General features: G+C 39.4%; 1 protein-coding gene across 2 annotated transcripts in view; it reads right to left on the bottom strand.

Moving 5' to 3' along the window:
- Positions 1 to 1560: 1560 nt before the first annotated feature.
- Positions 1561 to 25973, bottom strand: part of WDR64 (WD repeat domain 64) — a 153082-nt gene continuing 128669 nt past the window's right edge. For both annotated transcript variants that reach the window (XM_028111988.2, XM_088016848.1), the window contains 7 exons: positions 19064 to 19122; positions 14958 to 15067; positions 11741 to 11929; positions 9926 to 10031; positions 7081 to 7161; positions 6150 to 6263; positions 1561 to 1644 (listed from right to left, as the gene is read on the bottom strand). In XM_028111988.2, coding sequence (XP_027967789.2) covers positions 1561 to 1644; positions 6150 to 6263; positions 7081 to 7161; positions 9926 to 10031; positions 11741 to 11929; positions 14958 to 15067; positions 19064 to 19122 — 743 coding nt within the window. The remainder of the gene's footprint in view (positions 1645 to 6149; positions 6264 to 7080; positions 7162 to 9925; positions 10032 to 11740; positions 11930 to 14957; positions 15068 to 19063; positions 19123 to 25973) is intronic.

Raw genomic sequence — 25973 nt, 5'->3', positions numbered from 1 at the left:
AAGATGAACACATGAAAATTGCTCAACATCACTCGGCATCCGGGAAATCCAAATCAAAACCTCAGTGAGATATACCACCTCACACCAGTCAGAATGGCTAAAATTAACAAGTTAGGAAACAACAGATGTTGGCGAGGATGTGGAGAAAGGGGAACCCTCCTACACTGTTAGTGGGAATGCATGCTGGTGCAACCACTCTGGAAAACAGTATGGAGGTTCCTCAAAAAGTTGAAAATAGAGCTACCCTATGACCCAGCAATTGCACTACTGGGTATTTACCCCAAAGATACAAATGTAGGGATCCGAAGGGGTATGAGCACCCCAATGTTTTTAGCAGCAATGTCCACAATAGCCAAACTATGGAAAAAGCCTAGATGTCCATCAACAGATGAATGGATAAAGATGTGGTATATCATCTATCTATCTATCTATCTATCTATCTATCTATCTATCTATCTATCTATGTATCTATCTATCTATCATCTATCTGTCTATCATCTACAATGGAATATTATGCAGCCATCAAAAAATGAAATCTTGCCATTTGCAATGACATGGATGGAACTAGAGGTTATTATGCTATGCGAAATAAGTCAATCAGAGAAAGACAAGTATCATATGATCTCACTGATATGAGGAATTTGAGAAACAAGACAGAGGATCATAGGGGAAGGGAGGGAAAAATGAAACAAGATGAAACCAGAGAGGGAGACAGACTATGAGAGACTCTTAATCTCAGGAAACAAACTGAGGGTTGCTGGAGTGGTGGGGAGTGGGAGGGAGGGGGTGGCTGGGTGATGGCCATTGGGGAGGGTATGTGCTATGGTGGGCGCTGTGCGTTGTGTGAGACTGATGAATCGCAGACCTGTACCTCTGAAATAAATAATACATTATATGTTAATAAAAAAAATTAAAAACAAAAGATGAACCCCAGAAAGGTCATATACATTCAAATTCTTTTTACCTGGAGTCATTTCTAGATGAAATGTAAATAACTTCTAACTTAATCTAAGAAACTCTGAACATTTTCTTCCATATGACATTTCCCTAAATGAAGAAGACAAAGAGACAGAGGCTTGCTCGGCACATTTTTCTTTTTAATAATTTTCTTTGTATAACACATAGCATAGTAATTTGCCTCTTACTGCATCTATTTGGATAATAATTCTGGTAATGAATTAGGGTGAACAAGGGAGGTGGGGGGGAGGCAAAAAGCTGATCATTGATAACCGTATTATTTTAGATATACTAATGCTATTGATTTTCTTTGTTTGCCTATGTGTCATTTTGCTGACAGTAAACAAGAAACATAACCTGGTTGTTAAATGGATTTCTATGTATGAAAGAAATTAGACACCTGGCTGCTTGCTGCTTATTTGTTCAGAGCTGAGCATCTTGAGCAATCTTCTCCATTGATAGGATGGCCCGAGGATACAGATGTGGGTGACAGTGTCTGGCGGGCCCTCACTTTCATCCTGAAATTAAGACTGGAGTGTCATTCAGATCTTGCCATTTTATGAGCAGCTCAGGCTACAGCAGCCACTTCTAATTTTCCTCTCTTCACTTGGAGATGGATGGGAAGAAGGAAGAAGCCAGATTTATTTGTGGGACTAAATGTCTTTTCAGACTTCTCCTCTGTGACATCTGTGAAAAAAAAAGGGAACATCAGTTAGTAACTGGCATTATATGATAAATGCAATTTTTCAGAGTCACATTGTACCACTATTTTTGTAGAGATTTTAATCTTCTTAGTAAGAAAGTATCATTATTTACTTAACTATCTTGTGTGCCTCCAGGATAAAAATGTGGCATTCCAGAAGGGTGTGATGGAAGAGCACAAGCTTTAGACTAACTACTAGACTGGGCAGTTATCCATGGTGGGACTCAACTGCCCAGTCTATTAAAGGTTGGGTTAAAACAAAGCAAATTAGAGAAGTTTGCTAGGTTGTTGTAAGGCATAGAGATATTGTATGTTAATATCATCAGAATCCATTGACTTACAGGAAAATAAAATCAAGCGATGATCCTACAAATGAGAAATGAAAATGAGTTTTGAATTGGTTATTTTTGGAGCACATACATATAAAAAGTTAAACTCTTTTAGTTTAAAAATTCAGAAATTTTGTCCATAATATTCAGCTAATATTTACAGTACATATCGATTTGATTTTATGGCCTATTATGGGGAAGAAGATGGGCGCCTGGGTGGCTCAGTCGTTAAGCATCTGCCTTCGGCTCAGGTCATGATCCTGGGGTCCTGGGATCGAGTCCCACATCGGGCTCACTGCTCGGCAGGAAGCTTGCTTCTCCCTCTCCCACTCCCCCTGCTTGTGCTCCCTCTCTCGCTGTGTCTCTCTCTGTCAAATAAATAAATAAAATCTTAAAAAAAAAAATGGGGAAGAAGAAAGAAAGATGAAATAAGGGGAGAGGAAACACAAAGAGTTCAAGGTCAAGAAAAAGACAGAATGAGCCCCAAGGTCCAAATTCAACCACCAAAAGGTCTCTTAGGCTTGAACACTTACAGGTACCCTGACCACTCTTTCCCTCTGAGACGCAAGGGGGGAAACTCAGCTCCCCACATCCATCCGCCAACCACTGATGCAATTTCCCAAGCTGCACTCATGTTTCTTTCTTTAATTTTCTGTTCTCATTCTCCCCGACTTCCTCCTGCACTCTCCTCCTTTCTTTGGTCTCATTCATTCTTCCTTCCATTCAGCAAGTGTTGAGTGTGTGTGTGTGTGTGACCTATGTGTCCGTCTGTTCTAAACGCTGGAATTCCAGCAGAGAATAAGTCAAAGTACCTGCCTTTGTGGGTCTTACATTCTAGTGGGAAGGAATCATGGCAAATAAATGAGCTCTTCTAGCATGTAATGTCAGGTCGTGACAGGAGCTATGAAGATGAATGAACTAGGGCGAGGGAACAGAGAGTGGTGGGAAGAGAGAGTCCTTCAGTTTTCATTATCTGCAGACTCTCATCCAGTTACTGTGACCAGGGGAGGTCCAGCAGCTTACTTATTTCTGAATTACATTGTGTTGTACTTATGTGTCCCGGCTCTGAAGTCCACCTGCTGTGTTTAGATCCCAGCTCTATTACTTACTTCTTTGGGGGGATCTTAAATTACTTTTCGTCTGTGCTTCAGTGTTCTTGAATATAAGATGGGGATGATAATCATAACTACCTCCATGTTACGAAGATTGCTTGAAAAAGTACATATGGAACGTTCGGTTTTGTACCCTGTACACTAATTTAAAAACAAATGTTAGCCATTTTCACTAGCAATATCACTCAGTTATAGTTTATATCCCCTTTCACCTGAAATAAAATTGTGAGAGTTTTTCTGTTTTTCTGTGAAAAGCTAGAGTATGCTATCATGTATACCATCTTTCACTTAACCATTTTTCTATGATCGGATATGCTTCCACAGTTTTGTAAATGGAACATGTCACAGATTTCATATTCTCCCACTCTCTTCCCACATTTAAATAGAAAAAGAACTACAGTTGACCCTTGATCAATCCCCCATACAGTAGGAAATCCATGTATAACTTTTGACTCCCCCATACTTGACTACTAACAGCCTACTGTTGACTGGAAGCCTTACCGATAACATACAGAGTTGATTAGTACATATGCCATATTCTTATAATAAAGTAAGCTAGAGAAAAGAAAATGTTATTAAGAAAATCATCAGGAAGAGAAAATACACCTAAGTACTGTACTGTATTTATTGAAAAAATCTGCATATAAGTGGATCCTCACAGTTTAAACCTGTGTTGTCCAAGGGTCAACTGTATAAACTTATGCTCTGATGTATATTTTCCTGTACTATGGTTAATATTCTGTAACTTGTTTAATTCTAAAGGGATTTACAAAACACTTAAAGACATTGAGAGTTGGAATCAGCATTTCTATTATTTAAAAATAATGTCAAAGAGATTAAGTTACCTATTTTTGGACTCTTTGTTCAGAGAACTTTCTCTTCTCTATAGTGTGAGCTCCTTAGTCTATGAAAATGGCTTCTTAGTGCCTAGCACAGTGCAGGGCACATAGTAGGTATTTCAAGGCATTCTGTACATGTTTGTTTCACAAAATTGGAATTTAAACGCTAAACTTTCTGAGGTAAATTTATGCCCAGGTTCCTGGAAGTGCTTTTTATGAAAATAGGCATTTAATGGGTATTTATTGATTTGACTTCATCCACTATTTTCCCACTTAGGCTGTATGGGTTCCTAAAATTGCAGACAATCAACCTAGTGATTCTTTAATCCATGCCAGTTTCCAGAATTTATTGTTATCTTGCAAAGTGCACAGTTTTCTGAAAATGACCTAATTTTATTTTGGAAACAGATTTTAATCCCTCACTACACTTAACTCTTTTCTTCATTAAACCAGAAGGAAAATTTTTAATTATGGTTTTGTGGTCCCTTTTCTCTAGGCAAATGAAGATATCTACTTCCTTTGCCCTTTTTGTGTGGTTAGTGATCTCTCAGAGTGATAAAGAAAATAAAGCATCTATTAAAACAACAGATATATAAAAAACTCCTTTGTGTTGGGACAAATAATTTATTATATTTCATGATCTTTAATAAAACTAATAGTGCAATCAATTTCTGATTATCTAAGTGTGGATTCTTCATTATGTACATTAACCATGACTAATTTTTAATTCCATTTTGTCTTTCCTCTTGCATTTAAGACATATGTGGCTATTGGAGTGCTGATAAATAAATAAAATCTTAAGTAAATAAATAATCCAAAACTAACAGATAGTCAAAAGACTGTTCTGGGTTTTAGAGTTCATATAATTTTTTTGCCTGTATTTGCATTCTTATTTGTTTTGCCTCATCTGATATTACATATACTTTACATTTTCTAAGTACAAACTAAGTGACAGAAAGAAGATAGCCACATATGTCTTTTTTTAAATTTTTTAAAAAGATTTTATTTATTTATTTGAGAGAGAGCGAGAGATCAAGAGAGCAAGTGAGAAGCAGAAGGAGAAGCAGACTCTCTGCTGAGCAAGGAGCCTGACGTGGGACTCGATCCCAGGACCACGGGATTATGGCCTGAGCCGAAGTCAGACACTTAACTGACTGAGCCACCCAGGCGTGCAGTTTTGGATTATTGATACCACTGTGTCTCATCGGTTACTTAAAACAATTAAAAATAAATTACATTATTTTATAGAAAACCCGTCTTTTGCCAACAATTCTTAGTAGAGTTGAGGATTAACAGGAAGTATTCATATTCTCATTATGTGCCCGAGGACAGAATGATGGTCAAGTCTTCTACATAATTAAATAAAGCAGGTTTTTGTTGTGATGGTGGCTGTGATTGTTATCTGTTGTTCCATTAGGCACGGGCAATAAGAACCAGCTCCTTTCCGTTTTTAGTCTGATTTCATGGGGTGGAGGCTTACAAAAAGTACCATATGTTAGATCTTCCCCTTAAGGTTTGATCTATTTTAACGATGGGATGAATGGCCGCAGGTTAAGTTGGGCCCATACCAGCTTCCTAGAGCCAGTAGAAGAGTAAGAGCATTTGAATTTTCTAGGCTGTATGGTTTAAAGGGATGAGTATGAAATTTAGAATCAGAGTGGATCTCAGCTTATCATTTAACTCCTATGTGATCTTTGGCAAGTCGTCTACCCTCTGGTTAGGCTCCACTTTTTCCCAATTTTTTCTTTGTAATTATTGTGAAAATGAAGGGAACCATTTATAAAAGTGCTACATAAACTCTAAAACGTTGTATGTTAGCTACTCTTCTTAATACATGAAAACACTTGACTTAGCTGGTGAGCCAGAAACTTAATGATATCACGGCTCTACCCTGCAGGTACCAGGATGGTTACACAGCCCTCAGAGATGTTATGTCACATTGCCTTTTAAAACTAGGCAGTGAATTTAAGTCTTAAATTAGCTCTGGAAAAGTTTCACCTGCCAGGTTCAAAGGTCCTATTTGATTTTTGTCTCCATTCAACAAATTCCTGATTTCCATCTCACTGAGCTAAAATGCATGCATCTGGGAATATTCATGACAAGAGTATGAACTGAGATAATTTCAGGCCCAGCATGTCTCTGGGAACAAAGCAATTGTTAACAATCCCCAGACAGAAAAGAGATCCACTCTGGAATTTTGAGTACTGACTTTTTCATGTTGAACATGAACCCCCTTCTTTTTTCCTGGAATGCCATCTGCAGATTCCCTTTGTGCATCTGAGCCAATGAGTGGAAGGAATCTTAGGCTGGTGGGGCTTGGTACCTAGAAGCCATAAGTAAAGAGTTAGCAAGACATACTTCAGGCAATTACTTCTGTAACGTGAATTCAGGGGTGGAGAATAGGGAACGAAAAGGTCCAACTGCTTTAAAATATGCCCTCCTTCCCAAATGCCCACTATTCCTTCTTGACACTTCACTCTTAGCATCATCTGTAGGTTAAGTGTTTGCTCCTGTTATCATGAACATGTTCTTGGGAAGGAGAAAGAACATTTTAAAAAATAACAAGTTAAGATAAAGTTGAAATATTTCATCTTCAGTTTATTATTCCTGGTTTAATTAGTTCTTTAACAGATTATCTGGAGTGGAGACTGGAAGGGTGAGTACTGAGTACTAAGGAAGAAATTCTGGACAGGGAGACAGCGCTGGCAAAGTCAGAGAAGAGGGAAGAGCAATGATGCTTAAGGAATGGCAAGAAATTTGGCATAGCTGGAGTGTAAGGTACATGGGGGAAAGTGGTAGAAAATGAGATCAGACAGTCCAGGCAGAGGCCAGATTATGAAAGGTTTGTACGCCAGGCTCAAAGTGTTTGAATTTTGTCCTGTAGGTGGTGAAGAGCCAGGATAGAGTCTGAAATCGTTTCTTGTGGTGTTTAATGTGGACTGGCAGAGACAAGTGATCAAGGCCATGGACACAGAGAACTAAAGACTTCTTGGGGATCGGACATAGTATGCTCACAGAAGCAGCCGTTGGCTTGGTGATGTGATTTTCTTCAACCTTATTTGGTAGCCCAGGGTCATGAATGAGATGTCAGATTCCCTGTTGTTTTCTAATTACTCTAGTCTTAGAAACCTCCAACTCACCCTATATATAGGCAGAGAACCAAAAACAATCCCTGCCTCTCTGTTTTCAGTCAGGAATCCTTTTAAGGCACGTCTTCGAATCTGCAAAACACAGGTGTGAATGTTTAATGCAAAGGGCACATTCCTTCAGCGGCAAAATTCCTGGGTTCAAATCCTGACTCTGCTGCTTATTAGCTGAATGATCTTGGGCAAGTTCTTCCCCTATTGATTATTTATGAGGATCAAATGAAATACACATATAGCGAGGTGCTACTTAGATATAAGAATTAGTATCATTGTATTATTATTACTGATAATGGTACCTCAAAAAGAAGTGAATGATAAAAAAAAGAAGTGAATGAATATATTTTATACAATTGAGAAAGAAAACTAATGGGCAAAACAAGATTCTGGTAAAAATCAGAGATTCCTAAGAAAAAGGTGTTTTAACTCAACTTTAGCATTATAACTTTGCTATTTTACCCACCAGTTGAGAAGACCAAGTTGTGCAAAGGAGGAGGTGATCCTTGGGGCACTTGATTGTTTCAAGAGCTTTAAAACTTTGCTAAAGCTTTCCCAAAATGCATTTAATGCTTCAGTTAAATTACTTTAAAAGATTATTTCTTATCTTCAAATTGGAAGACAATATTGAAAGTATCTACCAATCTTTATTTTTAGGTTGTGCTATTTCAATCCTATTCAACAAAATTGAGTATCTGTTATGTGCTTGCATATATCTTTGGCCATAAAAATCTTAGGACTTAGCAGTGGGTGGGAAGTAAAGTTAAGTATATAAATATTCTGATTCACTGGAGAACATGGTAAATGAATATGCTATAAGACACAAAGCAGGAGAGACTGGGGCTGTTGGGGAATGCAGAATTAACATTTATCGAGTATCTGTGATGTAACTGGTATACATTTCTCTCACTTAATCCTCACAACAACACAACACTGGGGGCTTTCCAATGAGGAAGGAGATAAAATAATTTATCTAATATTAAGCCTAAGTCTGTCACACTCGACATCTTCACCTGTCTGTCCCTCTGCCCTCTGGGAGCAGCTGAGTTCCATCTGGACAGAAACGTAGGGCTTATGGAAATTGTTTCATTTGGGAAATATTAAGTATTTATCAAATACGAAGTTGATACTGTAAAAGAATAATGACATAATGAACATCCATGGACCCACTACTTTGTATTACATACTGAAACAATGCCGTCAACTTTGAGGTTCTCAGTCCTTCTCATCTGCCCTTAAAGGCAATGACTGTCCTGAATTTTGTGCTTTTAATTCTCTTGCTTTTATTTATATAATTTTACATTATATGATTTTTGCTGAAGCAATATTTTATTTAGTTTTGCCTCTTTTTGACTTTTACATAAATGATAATTATGTATATGTTCTTAAGCAAAACTTTTTCATTCAGTAGCATGTATTAAACTATTATCCATACAGGTGAGTGTTACTTTGGTCCATTTATATTCACAGCTCCATAGTGTTCCAATCTATAAATATGCTATAATTAGGTACCGATTATACTGTTCATGAGCATTTAGGCTGCTTTCAGGTTTGGGTCATTACAAACAGTACTGCTCTGAGCATCTTTGTACCTGTCTCCTAAGCATGTGTTTAAGAGTTTCCCCAGGGGATATCTCTAGCAGGCTATACCTATTTTCAACTTTACTGGTTAATGCCATATTGTTTTCCAAAGTGGTTCTACCAATTTACACTACCAGATTAGTGTTCTGATTGTGCCAAATGCACACTGACCCTTGATAGAGTCAGACTTTCTGATATTTGCCAATCTGCTGGGTGTAAAATGGCATCTCATAACGTTATTGATGTGAATTTCCACATTTACTAATGAGGTTGAGCATCTCATCATGTGCTTACTGGCAAATGTTTTTTTTTTTCTTTTGTGATGTATCTATTTAAGTGTTTGTCCATTTTTTTAAATTGGACTGTCTTTTTTTTTTCTTACTGATTTCTTAGGAGTTCTTTTGTATTCTAGATACTAATCCTTTGTCAGTTACAAGGGTAGGATGGACTCGAGAGACAGAGAAAAGCATTGATGTGGCAAGAACAGCTCACACAAACTGTCAGGGCAGAAGACAGGAATGCTCGGGAAACAACAACTAGCCTGATTTGTAGAAGGTGGGGCAACAGTAGGTTGGGAGATACATTTAGGAAGGTTAAGTTTGGTTTACTGTGTGGAAGATCTTGAAGAAATCAACTCATGCTATATCCACTCTTTAGGAATACTAGAAATAGAATGAATAGCAGGACCCATTTCTCTCCTAATTCTGCATTGATGTGTGTCAGTCTGTGATAGAATCATGGCTATCAAAGATGTCCACACCCTATTTCTCCCTCCCCCAGCCTGGGACTATACTGCCTCACTTGACAAAAGTGACTTTGCAGATGTGATTAAGGTCAGGAACCTTGAGATGGATTATCCAGGTGGGCCCAATCTCATCACAGGCATCCTTAAAAACAGAGAACATTTCCCACTGGGAGGGAGACCTCTGACCCCAGGAAAACTGTCAGGGAGAAGTCAACATTTCTGGCTTTGAAGATGAAGGAAGAGGGACCCAAACTAAAGCATTGAGATTCTCCCCTTAGAGTCCCAGAAAAGGAACAGAGCTCTGGCAACACCTTAATTTTAGCCCAGCAAGACCCAGGTCAGACTTTTGACATACAGAACTATAAGATAATTAATTCGTATTGTTTAAGCCACCAAGTATGTAGTAATTTGTAACAGCAGCAGTAGAAAACTAATCCTGGAGAGATCCAAATTCAGGAAAACAAAAGCAAAGTGCTTTCTTTTATTTGTTTGTTTTTCGTTCATTTGTTTTAAGGCTACCTTGGGAGAAGAAAGAGACTTGAAAAATTTAAAGTCATGATCCACTTCAAAGGCCTTGGGAGGTGTACGTTTGAAAAGCAAAGACATTGAGCTCATTTTTTTCCATCTGCATAAAAAGATACAAGGAAAACTGTTCAGCACATACCCACATCTTTTATTCTCTCTGCTTACTAAACAAGTATCCATTACATCCTGCTTTCTCTGGGTCCCCGATTCTCTGGCTCCCGTGGCACCAGTCCTAACGATGTTACTCTGCATTTAAGTCATTCTCTGTTTGCTCACTTGAATACCTTTTGAGTGCCAACTGTGTGCGAAGCATTAAGCTAAGAACTGGGTATATATAGATGTACAAAACATGGTCTTCATCCTCAAGGAACTCACAGAGTTAGTGAAGGAGATGCATATTACCAAATTAGAATATACTATTTTGAGTACTAAGATAGATGGATGGTCAAGGCTCAGCAGTTACCCAAGGGAGACTTACCAACTTTGCTTGGTGAACTTTACCACATCTTGGCTCTACTATACCACTGCTCACATTTTGGCATGACTTTTTCTCCAGTGCTCTTGCTGGCTAGCCTTGAGCACTTCAGTTGGGGTTTTGGCAGTCCCCTGGAACCCTTGTTGATTTTTCTCAAATTGCTCCTGTTTTAATCCAAATTCTGTGTGGCTTGTGACTCTTAGTTTCAGTTCCTATTTATTCTACCAGCTGTTGGACTAGATGATGGCACTAAGTGTCTCCAGCTTTGACTCACTTGGAATTTCCTTAAAGGACTTTATTTTAGACAATCCCGTCTGATTCTTCCCACTTTGGACTCATCTAGTCAGTTCCCCAGGGCTGGTCTGCTCCATTTTGCTAGTCCAGGTAAGACTGGTTCCCTGAGGTTATCCACCATGCTTTGCTGATGTTGAGCTCAAATGAGCACTGATCTCTTCCATTATGACAAAGATCCAACCACATCAAAACCACAACTGAACATTCCAAAAGCACAGAACACCTTCTGCCAACACTCTATGCCCTCCTGGGGAACTGTCCTTCTCCTCTAAACCTTTAAGCAATGCTCAGATGTCCCTGAGACACAAGCAAACTCATGAATCAAACTCTTACTCAATGTTAGAGCTATTTGACTTCCTTACAAAGTAACCTATCCTATTGTCACCTCATGTTTCCTATTTATTTCTCAAATACTTGCTTGTGGTTTTCTCTTCAACATCCAGATGGGCCTATCTCAATGCTCATTAAATACCTCCATTTGGATGTCCCACAAGCATCTAAACTTAAATCTGTCCAAACCAAACTCACTATCTTTTTCTTCAGACCTGTTTGTGTATTCTGTCACTATGATTTCTCTAATGTTTAAAATCCTTATGTTGGCCCATGACAGAAGCCCATTGTGGTTTAGCCTCTATAAACTTTTCTTGCTCTATTTCCTACCATGACTTCCTTGCTTGCTTACTGGACTCCCAAGTCTTGAAAAACCTGATGATGTATCATAGTGTTTCATTATTTAGTACTTTTACTTGAATAGGATTCAACTAAGCAAAGAAGACCAAAATTGCCTCTTTGGTCTTCTTTGCTTGGTTACATTCCATTTACTCCTCTGTGATTATCTTAAAAGTACTATTAAACCGAATTGTAGCTTTTTGTTTACATATTTCTCCTCTCTACTGGACTGTGACATTATTGAAAAGGCCTGGACTTTTCACCTTTGAATTCTCCACGTCCCGCATAGTGTCACAGTATCATAAGAGTTTAATTCTTGGTCTGTTCATCTAAAAACCAAACCAAACCAAAACCAAAACCAGTGGTCTTACTTTTGCTGGTCAAATACCAGAGGATATTCATATTTTTGCTTCTTCTCTGTGAACTTGTTTTCTTCTTTTATTTCTACAGGATATTCATTAACATCACATGGCAAAATGAAATCACTTGTTTGTGATATTTCAAACATTCTTCGTTGTCCAAAATATCCACAGTAATGACCATTGAAGGCATGCCAGAGCCTGAGGCGAGACAAAGGTAGGGAGAAGAAAGTGACTGGAATTCAGTGGAATTATTCTGTTTATTAGATCATTTATATGAATTTTCACTGATCCACTAGGGATTTGAAGCTTGATTCTAGGACTCTTCTATTAAATACATGAAACTAATCAGAGCATAAGCATTTTTATCAGTTAGAATTCTAATCTACAGCAATTTTGGGAAGTGTCAACTTGATGTACTTATGATGCACATCCATTAAAGCCAGAAAACAAGGAACAGATATTTCCCAGAATAACCCTGCTCCTTCAAGGTGAGCAGAACCCATGTTGCCTGACAGTGTATTAGCTGAATTAGGCCTTTGAATGGGCTACATCTCAGCCGTCTACCTCTGTATCAACATCAGTAGAACTTGGGGGAGGGGTTTCCTACGGACGCTTTTCCTATTACCAGCATCCTCTCAACATCTGTCCATAATTCCTACTATTATGGAAACGCCATACTAATTTTTTATGACTGAGTTCTGACATGGCAGAAGAAGTGGCTTTTTATCTGTATGCATTATTTCTCCATTGGTTCAGTGCAATGAGATCCCTCTAAGCAGCCCACTTGCTCTAAAGTACTACAGAATGCCGTTAGCAGGAGTGTGTGCCCTAGGTCTCGAGGACAGATAAAAGTATGTGGGAGATTTTTCTTTTCTGTCTTGATTTCAACCTCAGAGTAGCAAATGATGGAAGCAGTCCTCATGACCTATGAGGAGGCCAAGTGACACGAACTAAGAGTTAATTCCACAAAGTCCAAGAGTTTCCCAGGTCAAGGGGGTGGGCATAGAGGAGAAGGCAGAGCGGAGGTATTCAGCCAGCATTCCTCACACCTGACAGCATCCTAAGAATGTAGCATAAGCACTTTATATCCGTTACATATTTGAATTCCTCAACACTGCATCAATGCTGTGGTCTTGCCAGAGCATTTATTAAAATGAAATGGACCAGCCCTTCCAGCATGGCAGTTAGAGGGTAAGGACTACCTTCAGGACAACTCTAAACTCACTGTGTTCTTGGCCAGGACTGAAGCAGCTTCTGCTCTCCTTTGTTTTGTGGCATTTCCTGCTGCATGTGGAATTCTCTCAGATGATCAATCCCACCCCTCAGCCTGATTTCCGAGGCCTCAGATATGGATCTTCACCCCTTCTATCCTCTGTCCAAGAGCTAAGCCTTAGTTACAGGTTTTCCTGTTATAAAATCATCATCTTTTTGACAAGATCTAGAGTGTTAAATTGCCTACTCTGTTAGAAAGTGGCAGCTAGTGTTCGCAAAAGGACAGAGCTTAGTTATCAAGAGAACTGTCAGGGCGCCTGAGCGGCTCAGTTGTTGGGCGTCTGCCTTTGGCTCAGGTCATGGTCCCAGGGTCCCGGGATGGAGCCCCGCATCGGGCTCCCTGCTCCACGGGAAGCCTGCTTCTCCCTCTCCCACTCCCCCTGCTTGTGTTCCTGCTCTCGCTGTCTCTCTTTGTCAAATAAATAAATAAATAAATAAAATCTTTAAAAAGATAAAGAGAACTATCTCTGAGATAGCTATTCATGGAACTACTTTTTCTGAGCTGCGTATCTAGGGAGATCTTCACTTGAAGGAATCTTGAAAGTCAGTTCTCTGTGCCAAGGGTGACTGCTAGTGTGTGCACATGTGACATGTGGGGCGTGTGTGTGTGCGCACTACCATCCCCAATTAGCACTTCTGCTGACAGGTAGCTGAAAATAAGCTGGAACAGAGACCCAAGGGACAGAGTCGTGAAAAACATCTATAATAATGAAATGTCATGTCCTTAATTTTTCCTATGAATAAAACAACAGATTCCTTTTTTGGCAGAGAAGAGCTCTGACTCCAGTTAGGACCTTACCCCCACAGACGCCCTCGAACTCAACATTTCTAAAAGTTGACCTCCACCCTTCCACACTCAAAATATCTTCCTCTCTTAGTGCCTCCTCTCTTCATGAATGGTACTGACATTCACTGAGCTGTATAGGCCAGGGAGGTATCCTTGACATCTATTGCTTACCTCCCCTTTCAGTTAAAGTTTCTGTCTCCCGAATTTTACCTCCTCGATAGTTCCCAGACCCAGACTCTTTCCTTCGAGCACTGCCCTAGTCCAGGCCACTGTATTCAGCACAGACTTCAAACTGTTCTCTCTGCTCCCATCTTGCTGCTCTGAAATCCATTCCCTACATGTTGTTTTTTAAAAATGTAAATCAGATGATGTTAGTCCTTCACTTAAAATCCTTTGGGGGCTGTTGTGTGAAGATCCAAATCAGCCTCAGGTTCACACAGGGTCTTTTATACAATATAAAATATTCCTTCCTTTTTGCCTTCACTATGTTTAAGCTTTCCAGTACACTTTGAAGTCTCTCCACCTCTCTCAATCATTCCTGACTATTCTCCCCAGAGGATAATTCATTACCATGATTTTGAGACATTTTAATATGCAGCAATTTGTCTCAAGGAATGTCATGACATTTCTTTTCTCTTTGTATATGTGTGTGTGTGTGTGTGTGTTCAGCAATTTGTGTATGTATCCTTAGCATTATTCAGGCAACTGATAACAAGTAGACTTTGCAAAATCAATCACATTGCCCATGAAAACATTAGCTCACTTTCACTTTTCTCAGCACTTAAGTTGCACTTTGCTCTTACTCTCTTTGTGATTTTTGATCCTGTGTCCCCTGGGGCCTTCCCTGGGCATGAGTCTATCTCTTTGAGATAATCATCTTGCTTAATTCTTCAAAATGAGTCCACCAAAAACCACTTTTATTAAAGTATTTGTTATACTTCTAATGTAGATGAGCAGGGCATCTCATCTCCTTGGGCATGGAAAAGAATTCCAAACCAGTGGCCACCTTTTCAAAGCCCTTTGTGCGTGCTACCTTTTGTTTGTTTATGTATTTATTTATTTTAATTATCCAATCAAGAGTGTATTTAGGGTATATACTTAAACTTTAGCTTAGAATTTTTACTTCTCATGCTCAAAACCCTAAATTCACCATATGAAGGTCCGTACCTTACTGAGCCATCGATGGAGGCAGTAAGCACCATTTGCTTGTCTTCTACGTAGATCACTTGAATAATTTCTAAAGAATGAGCACGCCAGGCAAGCAGCTGCTTCAATTTCTAGAGAGCAACAATAAACACATCCCGTGGAATAAGTATACGCTGATCAAAATCCAATCTTGAGCAAAACCATTAACCATTAATGAGCCAAGCTCATGAGTGAATGGTGTGGACATCTGTGCAAGATGCAGTCCCTCTCCCTGTGAGCTCTTCTTCCTTGCTCAGGTACCCAGACTACATGTTTATGTGTTTGCTAATCTGCACATATCCCTGGGAGAGGAGAGATCTCATGTCTTTAGCAATTTCTTATTCAAGTGAGGATTAACAATTAATTTAGTTGAGGATTACAAGATGAGTAGATGAAGGAAAAGCTTTAAGAGAAGAGCTGTAGGAGAGGCCAAGACAGAGTGGAATCAGGAACAAGAGGAAGCGGAGATGAAAGGTGAGGACCAAAGGGTAGGCTGGCAAAATTTTCCAGTTTTCAAATTTTATCCAGAAATAGCCCTGGCTATTTTGTTCCTTTTTTTTTTTTTTTTTTTGGTGGTGGCAATGATGGCAATGGGGTTATATATGATACCTATATACCACGAGGAATAGACAAAAGGAATGGGCCTAGCTCATTCTCTTTCAAAGACATCAGGAGGCTTGATAGGTATGTTCCTTCAAGATGTGCCGTATCCTCAAGTGTAGAACCACTAAACAGGCCTGAATTGCGTGAACTAGAGTTGTCAACTGGGGAGCTGGCTCTGTAGCAACCTCGCCTTAGAGCATGTTCCCTCTCTATCTCTGATGACCCCAGATCAGGACTACTTCTTCTTGGGTCATCTACCTAGAGCATTTGTGTGCCTAGAATTCAGGCAGCTTGGGAGTGATCCTACGAGTCTCCTATTCATTTAGACTCTAACGAAGGCAGACACAATTCCTCCTAAATTTCTTGGCCTTCTGACTCAGTTCCCTTGAGTTGTTCTTAGAGAATCAGGGTGAAATCTGCATTCTCCTACTTCTTATCATCTCATAGCTAGTTAAGAGTATCTTGTCATCCAAGATTCTTTCTCTGCCTTGGGATGGAATTCTCTAAGGCAAGTGTTTTTCTGCTATGTGCCATATCTATAGTAAGAAATACATTTTACTTCATGATCCAGTAAACAGATAAAATACCTGCACATGCGTCCTGAAAAAGTTTCAGTATCCTTCACACAAAGATACTTAACCTTACCTGGTGTGACGTACATTGGTAATGTCTAGTCTATTCTTTTGCATCTCATTCCACTCCATTCCCTTTTTTTAATGAAAATACGGTCACCACCCATTAAATTGATTTTATAACCCACAAGTGGGTTACAACCTATATTTAGAAAAACATTGCTCTAAGACTTTTTTTTTCCTGTAGACATGTGTATATTATCATATGTATGATTTCTCTTTCTGTGGACAGGTTTTGACTATCCTATCTCTTAGAATATCTATTATTACATGGAAAATCTCTTTAATAGTAATGTTGCAAGAGAACCAGATTAATGTCTGATGTATAGACTAACCTATGAGGTTTTTGCTGTAGTTGTAACCTATAACTGAACCTGATTTAATTCATGGTATTATATTCGTCTGTGTAATAGTGAGGCATCTTATAACCAAATTGTGTTGTATATTTGTCAATAAGCAGCCATGTTCAAGTACAAAGTGTACAAATACATTGTGGAAAGTGTGCATAGTGTACATTTTGTGGAAAAAATATTGTCCAAACACAGAAAAGGTTGAAATGAGATTGAATATAGAATAATTTCAAATAAGTGACTAAAGTCTTTGTTTTTATTTATTTATTTATTTATTTAAAAGATTTTATTTATTTTTTGACGGAGAAAGACACAGCGAAAGAGGGAACACAAGCAAAGGGAGTGGGAGAGGGAGAAGCAGGCTTCCCGTGGAGCAAGGAGCCCAATGCGGGGCTCGATCCCAGGACCCTGGGATCATGACCTGAGCCGAAGGCAGATGCTTAATGACTGAGCCACCCAGGTGCCCCAAAGTCTTTGTTTTTAAATTGGTAAAAATTCTTTCAGTCTAATTCAATATTATTTTATAACTTTGTTTTTAATATTTTCTCTAAATGTAAAGGACTCATTTTCCAGTTTATGGAAAGTCCATTTACAAAACTATAGGCTTTGGGGGTGCCTGGGTGGCTCAGTCAGTTAAGTGTCTGCCTTCAGCTCAGGTCATGATCCCAGGGTCCTGGGATCGAGCCCTGCATTGGACTCCCTGCTCCACCGGAAGCCTGCTTCTTCCTCTCCCTCTCCCCCTACTTGTGTTTCTTCTCTCGCTGTCAAATTAATAAATAAACTATTAAAAAGTCTGTAAGCTTTGGATCATATTTTTATGTCTTAAAATTAATAATGGACTATGATAATCATCACAATTCAGAGAAAACAGATAACTTTCCACCTATACATGGTTCAAGAATGTTGTTTTTGTTCCTTTCACAACATGCCTTGATTGTAGGCCATTTATAGCTGTTGATAAGTGAAACTTTGTGCTTTGTAAGTTTAAATGTTGTTTTCTATTTGATAGGAGTTAGGGTTGTATGGAAAGAGTGCTGGATTTGAGGACAAGACTGGTTCTAGCCCCAGCTTAGTCACTACCTGTCTACATGCTGCTAGGCAAGCCAGTCTCTGATTTCCCTTTGGCAAAGTGGAGATAATCATACTAAAGCTAAACATCTGAATGTTATAAAACTCTAATTGGTTCTTGGAAACAAAAAGAAAATTCTATGGATCAAATGAAATAACGTTTGAAACAGTAACCATTCTGTGACACTCTGCAAGGAATCCAATCCTAATCTATGTAACCATATGTTACTACTTATGATCCAAAAGCAAAAAGATTGCTATTTGCTTGCTTTTTGGGTTTGAAATATGAACTTAAAGGGAAATAAGCCTAGGGTAAAATAGTGCTTCCTTGCTGCAACCTTTAATGAGTGTTGAGTCTTTATAATATATGTAGCTATATTTGTATATCCACACTCACACAAAAAATGCATATTTAAATGGTTATGAATAAGATTGGTGACATTTACATTGCATTAACACTAAAAAGAGCATAAAATATGTTTGAATTACAAGGAGGATTTAGACTAGATGTGAGGAAGAGTTTCTTTCTTTTTAATTGAAGTAGAGTTGACATACAATGTTATGTTAGTTACAAGTGTACAACATACTGATTCGACAATTCTGAACATTACACAGTGTTCATGATAAGCATAGCTACCATCTGTCACCAAAGTTATTACAGTGTTTTGACTATATTCTCTATGCTGTACTTTTCATCCCTGTGACTTACTTATAATGGTTGGACACTAGACTAGACTTGTAAGGAAAAGTTATAGACTCTCCTTCTGTGAAGATATATAAGCTGACTGTGGAGGACTAGATGATGTGTGAATCCTTAAGCTCTGGGTTTCTTTTTTTTTTAAAGTTTTTTTTTTTTTTTTAATTTATTTGAGAGAGAGAAAGAGAGTAAGAGAGAGAGCGCGCAAGCAGGGGGAGTGACAGGCAGAGGGAGAAGAAGGCTCCCTGCTGAGTAAGGAGCCTGATGTGAGACTCGATCCTAGGACCCGGGGATCATGACCTGAACCAAAGGCAGACGCTGAACCGACTGAGCCACCCAGGTGCCCTAAGTTCTGGGTTTCTATATAGATTCTCTCAAATAAGTGAAAACATGAAGACGCTATAAAGCGGCCAAGTGCTGGCTCACTCACTCTTCCTCTCTTCTCACCAGTAAACCATGGTTATTTGGCATGTAGCTTGTTTCTTATTTCTTTTCTTATTTCATGTATAATTAACATACAATGTTACATTAGTGTCAGGTATGCAATTTAATGATTCAACAATTCCATACATTTCTCAGTGCCCATCAAGATAAGAGTACTCTTAAGATTCAGAACTATTATATATGACTCAAAAGTAGGGATTCTTGTCTTGTTCTATCTTTTGTGGTATCTAGCATAGAGAAATGGTCAATTAGTATGTGCTGGTTCATGAATTAAACTAAAACTAAAGTTCTTACCTTTTCTTCATGAGGTGGATCCAGGAAGGAACCAACACTGCAAAGGATAACATGTCCTTCTGTATAAGATGTAAACATTGGAATCTTTAGTTAGATATCATGATATCTAAGCAGATACTGCCCAGACCACCAAATTAATTTGACTTAAGCATTTACAATGGTAAATAAAATAGAATTTGAAAACCCAGAAATGAAAGAAAAAAATTTATATCCATTTTTATATGTAGGAATTCTGTTTTGTTGAGCATACATGGCAACCTCATTATGAATTATTGTTGCCATGGATACTCAAAGTCCTTCTAGATGTCAGAGTAGATGCAATAGAAATGAATACGCCACTACGAAATGGAGTCCAAACCGTTACAGAGATAATCATTCTACAATCCAAATGATAAAACTAGATTTAGAAAAGCATCAAGGACTACATCTAGGCATATTCAAACTGCAGAAAGAAAAAAAAAGTCTTGAAAGGAACCAGGGGGAAAAATACCTTATTTATAAAGGAACAATATAAGGATTACATCTAACTTCTCAGAAACTGTGCAAGCAAGAAGACAGTGGAATGAAATATTTAAGTGTTGAGAGGACAACCATCAGCCTAGAATTCTGTACCTTGTGAAGTTGTCCTTTAAAAATGAAGGAGAGACCTAGGGAGCAAGATGGTGGAGGAGTAGGAGACGTGGATTTCGTCTGGTCTCAGGAATTCAGCTGAATAGGGATCAAACCATTCTGAACACCTACGAACTCAATAGGAGATCGAAGAAGAGAGTAGCAACAACTCTCTGAGCAGAAAAGTGACCACTTTCTGGAAGGTAGGACGTGCGGAGAAGTGAATCCGAGGCAATATTCTGGAGGATAGACGGCGGGGGAGGGGGCCTCCGTTGGCTGCTTCTGGCAAGTGCTAGAGCCGCGGGGCACAAAATCGGAACTTTTAGAAGTCGGTTCCGCTGAGGGATGTCACTCCAGTGGCTAAGCAGGGGGTGGAACCCTCACGGGACAGTGTGGTCTCAGGACCCTCGGGGTCACAGAAAGACTGGGGGTGCCTGAGTGCGGCAGAGCTCCCAGGTATTGGAGCAGGGAAGCCGGCTGCAGAGACAGAGCCGAGGCACGGGCTCTCAGCTCGGGGTTGCCATAAACTGTGATCCACGGCCCAGTTGGGCCACTGCGCCTCCAGCAGGTACCCAACAAGCGGCAGATCCGGGAAGACTCCCCTTCCTCCCCCGGGAGGAGCGGGGTGGGAGTGCACCGCAGGGATCTGCTGGGTTTGGAGACTACACACGGGTTCGGGTGCCAGAGATAGAAATGCTCAGTCATAGGCCAGGTGAGCATGGAGTACGGCTGGAGTCCGGGGAGATGGGAGTGACTCACTGCTTTTCTCTGGGGGCACATTGAGGAGCAGGGCCCCGAGTTCTCAGCTCTTCTGGGCAGAGATTGGGAGGCCACCATTTTCACCCTGATCCTCCAAAGCTGTGCCGAGAGCTTGCAGGGAACAAAAGCTCCCAAGAGCAAACCCTAGCAGCTTGGTTAGCCCGGACCAACAAGGGCGGGGCAATTCTGCCTCCGGCAAAGACATTTGGGAACCACAGCAACAGGCCCCTCCCCCAGAAGATCAGCAGGAACAGCCAGCAAGCCAAGACCAAGTTTACCGATCAAGGAGAACGGAAGAACTCCAGCGCTAGGGGAATACTGCATATGGAATTCATGGCTTTTTTTTTTTTTTAAGATTTTTTTATTTATTTGACAGAGAGAGAAACAGCGAGAGAGGGAACACAAGCAGGGGGAGTGGGGGAGGGAGAAGCAGACTTCCCCGCAGAGCGGGGAGCCCGATGTGGGGCTAGATCCCAGGATGCTGGGATCATGACTTGAGCTGAAGGCAGAGGCTTAACGACTGAGCCACCCAGGCGCCCCGGAATTCATGGCTTTTTTACCATGATTCATTAGTTTTTCAAAGTTAATTTTTAACTGTTTTTGTGGGTTTTTTGAATTTTTCCTTTTCCCTTTTTCAACCAACATCTTATCAATCCCTTTTTTAAAAAAACATTTTTTATTTTTCATTTTTAGACTCATATTTTATCCCTTCATAGTAGTTACCCTTATTTTTGGCATATATATATATATAAGTTCTTCTCTCTTTAAAATTTTCAGATACAGTTTATTCTAACAGATCAAAATATACCTTAAATCACTAGTGTATGGCTTTGTTCTAGTCTCCTGCCTGATCACAGTCTCTCCCATTTTTTTCTTTTTTTTTTAAATCTTTTTCTTTCTTCTTCCAAACAACTTCTTATCTTATCAATTCCGTTTATAAAACCTTTTATAATTTTCATCTTTACAGTCATCTTCCATCCCTTCATTGTATCAACCCTTATTTTGTACATATATAAGTCTTTCTTCCTTTAAAATTTTAGGAGGCACTTTCTTCTAACAGACCAAAATACACCCAAAATCTAGTGTGTGCACTGATCTATGCACTAGCCTGATCATATTTGATCATATTCTGTTTTTTTTCTTTTGTTTTGTTCTGTTTTTGTTTGTTTTTATCTTTTTCTTTTTTTCTCTTTCTTTTTTCTTTCTTTCCCTTTCTTTTCCCCTGGTTTCCGGTCTTTTCTGATTTGCATAGAGTATATTTGCTGGGGACATTGTTAACCAGTTAGCATTTTGTTCTCTAATTCATCTATTCTCCTCTGGACAAAATGACAAGATGAAAAAAAATCACGTCAGCAAAAAGAACAAGAGGTAGTACCGTCTGCCAGGGACCTACTCAATATGGACATTAGTACAATGTCGGACCTAGAGTTCAGAATCATGACTTTAAAGATACTAGCTGGGCTTGAAAAAAGCGTGGAAGTTATTAGAGAAACCCTTTCTGGAGAAATAAAAGAACTAAAATCTAACCAAGTCGAAATCAAAAAGGCTTTTAATGAGGTGCGATCAAAAATGGGGGTACTAACTGCTAGGATAAATGAGGCAGAAGAGAGAATCAGCGATATAGAAGACCAAATGATGGAAAATAAAGAGGCTGAGAAAAAGAGAGAGAAACAACTACAGGATCACGAGGGCAGAATTCGAGAGATAAGCGATACCATAAGACAAAACAATATTAGAATAATTGGGATCCCAGAAGAAGAAGAAAGAGACAGAGGGGCAGAAGGTATATTGGAGCAAATAATAGCAGAGAACTTCCCTAATGTGGGGAAGGAAACAGGCATCAAAATCCAGGAGGCACAGAGAACCCCTCTCAAAATCAATAAAAATAGGTCAACACCCAGACATCTAATAGTAAAACTGACGAGTCTCAGAGAAAAAGAGAAAATCCTGAAAGCAGCTCGGGAGAAGAGATATGTAACCTACAATGGTAGAAACATTAGAGTGGCAACAGACCTATCCACAGAGACCTGGAAGGCCAGAAAGGACTGGCATGATATCTTCAGAGCACTAAACGAGAAAAATATGCAGCCAAGAATACTATATCCAGCTAGGCTGTCATTGAAAATAAAAGGAGAGGTAAAAAGCTTCCAGGACAAACAAAAACTGAAGGAATTTGCAAACACAAAACCAGCCCTACAAGAAATATTGAAAGGAGTCCTCCAAGCAAAGAGAGAGCCTAAAAGCATCATAGATCAGAAAGAAACACAGACAATATACAGTCACAGTCACCTTACAGGTAATACAATGGCACTAAATTCATACCTTTCAATACTTACCCTGAATGTAAATGGGCTAATGCCCCAATCAAAAGGCACAGGCTATCAGATTGGATTAAAAAACAAGACCCATTGATATGCTGTCTGCAAGGGACTCATTTTAGAACCAAAGACACCCCCAGATTGAAAGTGAGGGGGTGGAAAACCATTTACCATGCTAATGGACACCAAAAGAAAGCTGGGGTGGCAATTCTTATATGACAAATTAGATTTTAAAACAAAGACTGTAATAAGAGATGAAGAAGGACACTATATCTTACTTAAAGGGTCTATTCAACAAGAAGATCTAACAATTGTGAATATCTATGCCCCTAACATGGGAGCAGCCAGTTATATAAGGCAATTAATAACAAAAGCAAAGAAAAACATTGACAACAATACAATAATAGTGGGGGACTTTAACGGGTGTTAAAGTGACTGACTGAAATGGACAGATCATCTAAGCAAAATATCAACAAAGAAATAAAGACTTTAAATGACACACTGAACCAAATGGACTTCACAGACATATTCAGAACATTCCATCCCAAAGCAATGGAATACACCTTCTTCTCTAGTGCCCATGGAACATTCTCCAGAATAGATCCCATGCTAGGTCACCAATCAGGTCTCAACTGATACCAAAAGATTGGGATTATTCCCTGCATATTTTCAGACCACAATGCTTGGAAACTAGAACTCAATCACAAGAGGAAAGTCAGAAAGAACTCAAATACATGGAGGCTAAAGAGCATCCTACTAAAGAATGAATGGGTCAACCATGAAATTAAAGAAGAATTAAAAAAATTCATGGAAACCAATGAAAATGAAAACACAACTGTTCAAAATCTTTGGGATGCAGCAAAGGCAGTCCTGAGAGGAAAGTGTATAGCAATACAAGCCTTTCTCAAGAAATAAGAAAGGTCTCAAATACACAACCTAACCCTACACCTAAAGGAGCTAGAGAAAGAACAGCAAATAAAGCCAAAACCCAGCAGGAGAAGAGAAATCATAAAGATCAGAGCAGAAATCAATGAAATAGAAACCAAAAGAACAGTAGAACAGATCAACGAAACTAGGAGCTGGTTCTTTGAAAGAATTCACAAGATTGATAAACCCCTGGCCAGACTTATCAAAAAGAAAAGAGAAATGACCCAAATCAACAAAATCATGAATGAAAGAGGAGAGATCACAACCAACACCAAAGACATACAAACAATTACAAGAACATATTATGAGCAACTCTATGCCAGCAAATTAGATAACCTGGAAGAAATGGGTGCATTCCTAGAGATGTATCAACTACCAAAACTGAACCAGGAAGAAACAGAAAACCTGAACAGACCTGTAACCACTAAGGAAATTGAAGCAGTCATCAAAAATCTACCAACAAACAAAAGCCCAGGGCCAGATGGCTTCCCAGGGGAATTCTATCAGACATTTATTATTATTTTTTTCTTTTTCTTTTTTTTTTTAATTTTTTTTATTGTTATGTTAATCACCATATATTACATCATTAGTTTTTGGTGCAGTGTTCCATGATTCATTGTTTGTTCATAACACTCAGTGCTCCATGCAGAACGTGCCCTCCTCAATACCCATCACCAGGCTAACCCATCCCCCTACCCCCCTCCCCTCTAGAACCCTCAGTTTGTTTTTCAGAGTCCATCATCTCTCATGGTTCGTCTCCCCGTCTAACATACTCCCCTTTTCTTCCTCTCCTGTTATCTTCTTCTTTTTATTTTTTCTTAAAATATGTTGCGTTATTTGTTTCAGAAGTACAGAACTGTGATTCAACAGTCTTGCACAATTCACAGTGCTCACCGTAGCACATACCCTCCCCAATGTCTATCACCCAGCCACCCCATCCCTCCCACCCCCCTACCACTCTAGCAACCCTCAGTTTCTTTCCTGAGATTAAGAATTCCTCATATCAGTGAGGTCATGTGATACATGTCTTTCTCTGATTGACTTATTTCACTCGGCATAACACCCTCCAGTTCCATCCACGTCGTTGCAAATGGCAAGATATCATTCCTTTTGATGGATGCATAATATTCCATTGTGTATATATACCACTTCTTCTTTATCCATTCATCTGTCGATGGGCATCTTGGCTCTTTCCACAGTTTGGCTATGGTGGACATTGCTGCTATAAACATTGGGGTACACGTACCCCTTCGGTTCCCTACATTTGTATCTTTGTGGTAAATACCCAGTAGTGCAATTGCTGGATCGAACGGTAGCTCTAATTTCAACTGTTTGAGGAACCTCCATACTGTTTTCCAGAGTGGTTGCACCAGCTTGCATTCCCACCAACAGTGTAGGAGGGTTCCCCTTTCTCCACATCCCCGCCAACATCTGTCGTTCCCTGACTTGTTAATTTTAGCCATTCTGACGGGTGTGAGGTGGTATCTCATTGAGGTTTTGATTTGGATTTCCCTGATGCCGAGTGATGTGGAGCACTTTTTCATGTGCCTGTTGGCCATTGGATGTCTTCTTTGGAGAAATGTCTGTTCATGTCTTCTGCCCATTTCTTGATTGGATTATTTGTTCTTTGGGTGTTGAGTTTGATAAGTTCTTTATAGATTTTGGATACTAGCCCTTTATCTGATATGTCATTTGCAAATATTTTCTCCCATTCTGTCGGGTGTCTTTTGGTTTTGTGGACTGTTTCTTTTGCTGTGCAAAAGCTTTTTATCTTGATGAAATCCCAATAGTTCATTTTTGCCCAGGCTTCCCGTGCCTTTGGCGATGTTTCTAGGAAGAAGTTGCTGCGGCTAAGGTCGAAAAGGTTGCTACCTGTGTTCTCCTTTAGGATTTTGAGGGACTCCTGTCTCACGTTTAGGTCTTTCAACCATTTGGAGTCTATTTTTGTGTGTGGTGTAAGGAAATGGTCCAGTTTCATTCTTCTGCATGTGGCTGTCCAATTTTCCCAACACCATTTGTTGAAGAGACTGTCTCTTTTCCATTGGACATTCTTTCCTGCTTTGTCAAAGATGAGTTGACCATAGAGTTGAGGGTCCATTTCTGGGCTCTCGATTCTGTTCCATTGATCGATGTGTCTGTTTTTGTGCCAGTACCATACTGTCTTGATGATGACAGCTTTGTAATAGAGCTGGAAGTCCGGAATTGTGATGCCGCCAGCTTTGCTTTTCTTTTTCATTATTCCTCTGGCTATTCTGGGTCTCTTCTGGTTCCATACAAATTTTAGGATTATTTGTTCC

The sequence above is a fragment of the Eumetopias jubatus genome, unplaced genomic scaffold, assembly GCF_037043125.1.
Source record: "Eumetopias jubatus isolate StellerSeaLion01/CBP00866 unplaced genomic scaffold, mEumJub1_p1.0 scaffold_12, whole genome shotgun sequence".
Lineage (NCBI taxonomy): Eukaryota > Metazoa > Chordata > Mammalia > Carnivora > Otariidae > Eumetopias > Eumetopias jubatus.
This window is presented reverse-complemented; position numbering and strand designations above follow the sequence as displayed.